This window comes from Homalodisca vitripennis, chromosome 8 (genome assembly GCF_021130785.1).
Source record: "Homalodisca vitripennis isolate AUS2020 chromosome 8, UT_GWSS_2.1, whole genome shotgun sequence".
Classification (NCBI taxonomy): Eukaryota; Metazoa; Arthropoda; class Insecta; order Hemiptera; family Cicadellidae; genus Homalodisca; species Homalodisca vitripennis.
The window spans coordinates 115,394,077-115,403,020 of record NC_060214.1 but is presented as its reverse complement, the minus strand read 5'-3'; the positions used below and the strand labels follow the sequence as shown (position 1 = coordinate 115,403,020).

General features: G+C 36.5%; 1 protein-coding gene across 1 annotated transcript in view; it reads left to right on the top strand.

Annotated features, from left to right (window-relative positions):
• Positions 1-4,370: 4,370 nt before the first annotated feature.
• LOC124367954 (derlin-2-like) overlaps positions 4,371-8,944 on the top strand; it is a 39,054-nt gene continuing 34,480 nt past the window's right edge. Inside the window, exon 1 of the mRNA XM_046825186.1 lies at positions 4,371-4,817. Coding sequence (XP_046681142.1) covers positions 4,725-4,817 — 93 coding nt within the window. The 5' untranslated portion in view covers positions 4,371-4,724. The remainder of the gene's footprint in view (positions 4,818-8,944) is intronic.

Here is an 8,944-nt window from a genome sequence, read left to right as displayed (position 1 = left end):
CTGCCCACCACAACATAGGACTAAGATATTTAAATTCTATGATAATATAAAACTAAATCATTCCAAACAGCTCTAACTGATTCTGTGACGGCGCGGTACTTTGCTATTTAAATATTAATCAACGCTAAGATTCTATACTCTTTATTGCTTTTAAAGCAATATAAATATAATTGATGCTGTCAGAATTTAGGCTAGTACAGTAGTAACAATTAAAGACTCAAACCATAGGATAGGGGAGTGGTCTAAACAGTCTATGTAATAGGAAATGCACTAAAACTGTAAAAATATATTGGTTATTCTTTACTCTCTCTTCAAATTTAAGATTTCCTTATTAATCCGATAGAAGTATTTGTCTTACAAAAAAGTCCATACGAATCTTTAAAAGTCTACAGTCAAGAGTCGTGTAAATGTACTTCTGAAAAATTATAACTTCTGACCTTGTCTTGTCTGTAAATTTTAAGAAAAATACAGCATTCTAAATTTAAATGTGTGAGGTTAAGGATACCGCGATCACAACACACAATATAATGAAATCTCCAGACCTAAGCAATGCAGACTAAACTTATTTAGAAACCTTTGAAGGATTCATAATCATGGGTTTAGTACACAACATCACTTCCAAGAGTGGTGTAGCCATATTTTGCAAAGAGTCTATGGCACTTTTGGTTAACCCAGAACAACTCAAGCATGATTTTCTTCTAACATATGTATGTGAGGTATCTATACAGAACACATTGAATGTTATGTTATATATCAAGCAATATAAACTTTACTGTCCTGCAGGAACCCCTCAATTATCTTAGGAGACATTAATATCAATTAATTGGCTATTGTCACAGACCATGATCATGAACAGACTTCAATAAAGGAAATTTTATTTAGCCATAACATTAGCAGAATGATGCTTCACCCTTCAAGAACTACACCCATATCACGAACATTAATCAAATTTAGAAGATGAAGAACTTATTATGAAATTGCTGCATAAAACTATTACTCAGCTCAAACTCATGACTATGAATTTTAACACATATGACACCTACACTCTTTATGTGGAACAGAGGAATTTCATAAGAATCATGGAAAGAATTTTAAACAAGTACGTGCACGCATTTTTCCTTCTGTTAACATGACCATGGACCATGTATATCGCTGTAAGTACCCAAGGACTAAGAGGAAAATAAACAAATTAGATTATTGTATGCCAAAACGTTAGCTTAAGAGATGAATTTTGAGTTCAGTCACAATACATTTCATTGAGGATATTGGAACATAAACAAGAAGCTGCTTTCAAGAAGAAACATTATTATCTAAAGCTGAATGCTATAAGAGAACATCTGGCCGTCGTTAACGACTGCCATCTGTCTTCATATGGCACCGTGACGTCGACTAGACGCACGATCTTGTTGGTCCGGTCGATCGTCACGATGTCCGTCGGCAGCTGTCCACCTCCTCCGGGATCTCCACGTTAGGCACGAGCTCCTGGAACTGCACCCTCTTGTCCAGTCGTATTTCCTGAGGGTCCCGACGGATTTCCGAAATCTCCAGGATGACATCGTGCCTCTTCGTTATCATGGGCATCATTGGCAAAAAGTGACACAACGATGCAGTCTGCAACGGCGGTCTTCGTTGCTCCACCTCTGACACCCTTTCAACGGCAAGGGTTTCAACCTCGCCCGGTGCACGAATCGCCAGTAGGCGAAACGGGTGTGTCTTCCTCCATGAAGCATATGATTGGAGATGGGGCACGTCGTCTCGACCTGAGCTACCCTGCCTTGTTCCGGCTTCGCGGCAAGGGCAGCTCGGCCGTGGAACGTTGATCCGGGCAGCAAAGCGATGCCCAGCAGAGACGGCTAGGCCCTCAAGGGCAAGATGGCAGATTCTCGGGTCGGGAGACGTCAGTAGCCGGAACGTATGCCCTACTGCGCCTATCGGCTTGGCCGCCTCACAATGGTGGGAGCTCGACCAGCCCCACGCTCGCCCGCGAGGGCATAACCGGAGACAGAGGACAGCCCTGGCGGACTCCAGCCCGGAAGGAAATGCCTGGAGTGACTCCACCAGAGTGCCTGATGGTCGTTGCACTCCCCTCGTATAGGTCCCTAATCAGGGCCAGCTGAGCCTCTGTGAGGACCGCAATCCGCAGTGCCGCCACAACAGCCGAGAGAGGGACACTCCCGAAGGCATTGGCAAGGTCGACCCACGCTAAGTAAAGCTCTCCACCCCGTCGACGCGCCTTATCTAGAAGCTGCTGGAGCATGAAATGCTTCAGGCAGCCCTCGGACGCAGTGAACCCCTTCTGCGCCCAGGATTGTTAGCCATCCACGATGACAGGCGATGAGCTAATACACTGCAGAACATATTGCCTGTAGTGTCTGACAGCGCAATGGGCCGACAGTTGGTGATCTCATTGGGGCTCCCTTTTTGTGGATCAGCACCGTGGACGAGACCTTCCACGAGGGCGGGAAGCGCCCAGCCGCCAGACAGATGTTAAAAATGATAGAAAGCACGTGACCATCCGGATTCGAAGCAGTTTTGGCGGTTCTCCGGAGTATTTCGGAAACTTCCCTAGGCTCGATCCGGTCTAGCAGTGAGAGTGGAGAGGCCGCAGCGGGTATAGCGCAGCCAGGGGGAGGCTCAACGGCACAGCCAACCTTCACCGAGTAAGAGGAAGTGAAATAAGCCATGATGGCTTCCTGAGGAAGGGAGCAAATCGGCGAAGAGGCTTCTAGAGTCTCCCTCATGGCTCCTTTGGGGGTAGTCCGATAAAGCTGTTAGATACGCGCCGCCTCGTGCACGTCGCGGTCGCAGTCGCGGCGCGGATGCCGGGGTCTAGTTGCAAAAAAATCCCCCCGGCCGCGGCTGTCACGAGGGGTTTGGTCCCGGCGACAGCGATGTTACCTACTCCTCCATAGTGGCTAGAAAGGCGGCCCACACCATACCAGGGATGAATCTGGCAAGCCACTCCCTCTGCTAACGAGTCAAGTTCATCCTCGGCGACACCTTGGCGAGGGGGGAGCCCCAGGTGGTGACGGTGGAGTGGGGGGGGCTCAGGCAGAGGTCGATCTCTCGGTGGGAGATCGAGTGGTGGATTCGCCGGCAACAACACAGCGACAAAAAGAACAAAATGCAACCATTTCAAAATAGGAATAATCGCAAATTCTGCGATACTCATCCGGCATGTGAGAGACCTGGGTTCGAATCCTGGTGGACTAAGTACTTTTTTGTGATTCAATATTTAATGAAAAAAATATATATACATACATACATACATACATATATATATATATATATATATATATATATATACATATGTATGTGTGTGTGTGTGTGTGTGTGTGTACATATACACTATACGTATATATATATATATATATATATATATATATATATATATATATATATATATATATATATATATATATATATACATATACACTTTATCTATTACATCATTCCTTTCAGTTTGTGTTGCAACTTATTGTTATTGATATAGTTAACTCTCAGGGTTTATATATATATATATATATATATATATATATATATATATATATATATATATATATATATAAACCCTGAGAGTATATATATATTTGAAGCTTGTCAAATACTAATGTTTTTAATTTTAGTATTTATCATAGTTTTATATTATTTTGGTTTTTTAGATCGTATTTGTCATTTGTTTTGTATTCGAGACATACTATGTTTAATGGCCAATTTGGCGTTGATATTTTATTGTAATTTCTCTCTCTGTGCAATCCTGCAATGTATTTGGTACTTTATTTGTAATTGCAAGCCATGCAGGGTGGCTTGGAAATTCCTCGAAAGGAATGGGTTTTATTGAATCGTTTTCGAACTGGGGTTGGGAGAAGCAATCACTGGAAATTCAAGTGGGGTATTACTGACGACCAGACGTGTGATTGTGGCGCAAACTCTCAGACAATTGAGCACATTGTAAACGACTGCCCTTTGCGATTGTTTTCTGGTGGTCTGGCTGGTCTGAGTGGTTTAGAGGATGGGTCTCTAAACTGGCTCAGTAATTTGGATTTAGCTTTGTGACGGGAGATTTTAATATTATTTTTAGTTTATGACTCAAGAACTTTGTTCTTACGTACTTTTTAATAATTGTAATTTTTAATTTATTTATTTATGGATAGCTGCCTTTGTCCCCCATACGATATATATATATATATTTTGCATTTTGTCCTCTTGCTTTATATTATTATTGTAAAATGGTATTGCCACAGAAATAAATAAATAAAATATAATATGCACATTTATCTTTCGCCATTATGCTACTCCAACTTGTAAGATAAGATCTGTTGGCCTCTGGCTAGATTCTTGTGCGGACAACCAATCAGCTGTTAACAAATGTTGCTCCAGATTAGTATGTGTTAGTGAAGTATGATTACTGTAAATGTGAATCAGAGTTATTTTGTTATCGAAGTGACAGTTTGTGTACTACTAGCCGTAATGTTGTGAATATTATAATTAAACTTAAATTATTTGTGTATATTCTGTGGCCCATTAAAAATAACTTAAACGTACTAATGCAAGTAATAAAATCATTGAATGTCCACAAACAATTTTCTTCTGTCAACAAACAATCAGTGTAAATGTAAAGTCGTCTATATAACCTAATAAATTATTTAACTGAAGTATTCAATAAAGGGCTTAACTTCGTTGACTTGCTACTTACTAGGTTATGTTAATCTCTCTTAATACTAATGGCCTATCAAACGTTTCGTCAAGAATATCTTCAAATACCTGTAGTTACTAGAGCCTATACAACTGCATGTGTGTTGACAACATTGGCAGTAGTAAGTTATGCGTTTTATTTATATAATATTACTCATTTAAGGCAGACGGTTTCTAAAATGGCTGTCCCTAAATAATTGGTATTGTGGCTGAAGTATAGTAAGTGCCCAACCAGGGTAGGGTACGATAAGCGGACCCGGTTTTTTATATCGAAGAATGTAATCATCGATACCTAATATTCACATCTCAAATCCTAGACTATCAATCAATATAAAAGTATCTATATTCCTCAATATCAATCATATGTTTTAAATTAAAATATGAATTTAATATTTATAGTGATCAAACAAAATAATTATTATAACCAAGATTAGGGAAACTGAAGACGACCATATTTGCTCCTCTCACAGTTACAGTTGTTTCTTTCCTGCAAATTTCACATAATGGGTTTTTCTGTACAAGTCCAACATGTTAAAGCCACGAAAAACGCGTCCTATCATCTTTCAACTAGCAATGTCGTGTAGTTTTCTAAAATTTACTGCCATTTTTAATAATCAAATGTTGCTTATGTAAAATTGAAATATTACCTTACGTGTATTATTTGAAAGTGTTTACAGCTGTTGATATTATTTAAGTTAATTGTTCAAAATAATTAATTAGTATCGATTTATTACATCGATGGTTATGATTAATTAATATCGTTTGCCAATTTTGATATAACTTAAAAAACCGGGTCCGCTTATCGTACCCTACCCCCCAGCCATCACCACAATCGAAACAGGGTACCAAATTATCAATTAGAAATATCTAAACTATCCAATACAAAAACATTAGGTTCTTTTCCGTTAATTCACTACCATTAGTTTTATGGTCTGGAATTCCGTTAATTCACTACCAATGATGTTTGTACTTAAATTAGATTAAATTTTGGTTTTCTTTAGCCAATTGTGTTAGTTAATAATAGTAAATACCTGGAATGAAGTGATTTAACGGAAAAGAACCAACTCGTCTTATCTTATCAGTGATAAATGCGCGCCCCTTATCTTTTTCCTGTAATGAAACCTGCGTTAGTTCTGTCTGAGTTTTATGAGTTGATCTGGGCTTGGACTTAGCAAGCTCGAGTTAATTTTTTTTAAATTTTAACCCTTTGGCTGCTAAGAATGTTTTGACATGTTATCCCAAAAGTGCTCAGGTTTTTATCGGATTTTATCTCAAAAGTGCTAAGCCTAAAATGGTGAATTTGTAGAGTTTTACTTAAGGGGAGTTGAACGGTCCATATGGCCCAATAGTAAAAATAAGGTAACTTTATGTACCTTTTTCTCAGAACTAATAACAGTTAGGAAGTTGAAATTTTTACACAAGGTGTCGTGTAGGTTGTTATATTGATTTATACCTCTAAATCTTTGTAAAATAATTGATACAACTAAAGAAAAAAATTTTTATATTTGTGTTATTTTTTATTTTTATATTTTAGATAAAATATTTTTCTAAATATTTTTTTTTGATGAAAATTTGATAAAAACTAGAGTACTTACTTCTAAAAAAGGTACTTTATACCAGTAAAAATTTCATGTGTTGTAGGCATTTTTAGTTTCTGGAGAAAAAGGTACATATAAATTAAAAACGGTAATTCTTCAAAAACAGCTGTGCAAAACAAAAATCAAAATATTTATAAGTTCTATATTATCTTTAGAAGCCTCCAGGACAGTAGCTATCATTTCCTCTTGCCCACCTAATCAAAATCAAAAATCAAAATCAAAATCACTTTATTGTACGTATTAGTATAAATTTCTCATGATCATCTGTCAAGTAATAAATTTACAGCACTTTCTGGTAGCCAAGTCCACATAGATAGTTAAAAGTTAAAGTTTCAACCACAGTTACATCAACAATATCAGCATTAATGCACTTAATGTAATTTAATAATAATTTAATTATTTGCAATTCAAAGACTATACAGTAAATAACAATGAGTACCACTGGTAGTTACATCGATGGATCTGTATTGAAAAACTATAAAACATATGCTTATTAAAAACAAAACAGACTTATTGGAGAAAAATTCCTCGTACAGAGTAGAATGGGTTCTCCAAAAAGCATAAATATATTTCTTAGAAAAGTGTTTTGTCAAAACTTTGGGATTAAATGTGACAGAATGGTTATTATACCTTCAGGGAAAGTACATGATGACTCTTTAAAGTTTTACTTAATCTATTAAATTTTATTTTTGATAATTCTTGCCATCTTGTATTGTGTGAATTGGGTATCACAAATGGCTTTATTAAATTTGGATTTTGGATAAATATATTGAATTAAATCAAATTGATACAGGTTTATGACAGGTTTGAATGATTTAGTAATCTAAATAGCTGTTTACAGTGTTTTATGCTAGATGATTTGGATATATTTTATGGCCTTTTTTTGGAGGTCAGTATGTCATTTGATCTTACTACATTGCCCATGCAACCAGGCCATCCTATCTAAGTATTGATTGAAAAATGCAAAGTAGGCGGTTGTGACATAGTCGGTGCTAAACAGAAAAGGTTAGTCGCCTAAGGAGGTAAACTACTCTTGACAATTTAGAAGAAATATACGTAATATGAGAGTCCAGTTTCATGTTTCTTTCAATGTATTACTCCTAGGAATTTTACATTGTCTGAGGAACTAATGTTTAAGTTACGACTGTCAACTGTCCTGTACTGAAAATTATATGTGCGTTTTGATTCATTCAATAAGAAACCATTGCTCGTGAACCAATGTAGAGCATCTGAAATTAGAATTTTTTGAAATTAAACTAAGTTCACTTAATCTTGCTATTATTAAAAATGTGGCAGTGTAGTATGCATTAAAGGATGGGTTTGATGCTGTTAATGAAGCAGGCAGATCATTTATACAAATTAAAAACAGCCAAAGGTCCAAGTATGGATCTTGCGGGACTCCGTACTTTCACGATTAATTCATGAGACCAGCTTTTCCTCAATGCAAACTTTTGTTTTCTGTTATTAAGGTAAGACTCAAAAATAAAATCTGCATTTGACCAAAAACGTAATATGGCAACTTCTTATAAGTTCCTTATGGTTTAACACAATCAAAAGCCCGCTCAAGTCACACATAGTGGCTTGAGCAAAAGGCTTATTCTCCAAAGCAGAGACAAATCCGCAACAATTTATTTAGAGCTTGAAAAGTGGAACAATTTTTCTAATAATCCAAATTGCCGGAGCTAAGTAGATTGTTAGTGTCGAGATAATGTAATTTGCTTATGCACTAGAGCCTCCAAAACAGTTTGCCAAGAATCGGATATGGATTGTAGCGGGCCCGGTAGCTCTTGGTTCTATTTTTGACGTCCTTTTTTATAGACTCAGGACAAACTCTTGAAATTTTGCAGCTCCTCGGGGAAATAAACTATCTTTTAGACAAAGGTTAAAGCAATGTGTCAATGGAGATAAAATGTGAGGGGTTATTTGCTTTTTCATATTTTAGTCATACATATTAACGTCATCAGCGTCAGAGTTTTTTCATATTTTGATGATTTAGAATATGATCTGATGTTATTTTAGCCCACTGGAAAAGACTGAGAGGGTTTATTGATTATTACTTTTTATTAAAAACTCACTTGCAGAAATTGTTGCATGTCTAAGTTGCTTTAATATTGAGAACAGAGTCTATGATATAGTGGTTGAAACGTCAGGAATAATGCCAGGCTTATCATCACTGGCATTGGAAAAAAAAACAGTTGTTGCTATTATTAATTTTCCAGGCTGGCCTTGCATTTATTTTTGGTTGTATTTATAAAATGTTCATTATGGCGGTTGACTTTTGGCTAGGCAATAGCTTGTCTGTAATTTTTTTTTAGATTTAAAAAACTTTGCATAACTGGGTATCATCTTTTGCAACTTCTATGAAAGGTATATAAGATTACTTTTCATTTCAGACAAATCTGAGGTATACCACTCATTTCTGATTATATTATAATTTTTTCGATTTGGATTTTTTTAGTTTTTAAAATAAAATATTACATTTATAATGTTGAAAAAAAATTATTGAAAAATGTAACTGCATCACATTGTTTATGCTGGGTCATGAATTTATCCAGTCATATGAGGCTAGTGTTTTTACAATACTATCTAATGATGTTTTAGGCAAATAGTTTTAAAATTATTGACACTGTTATGAGGACCACTGTTATATT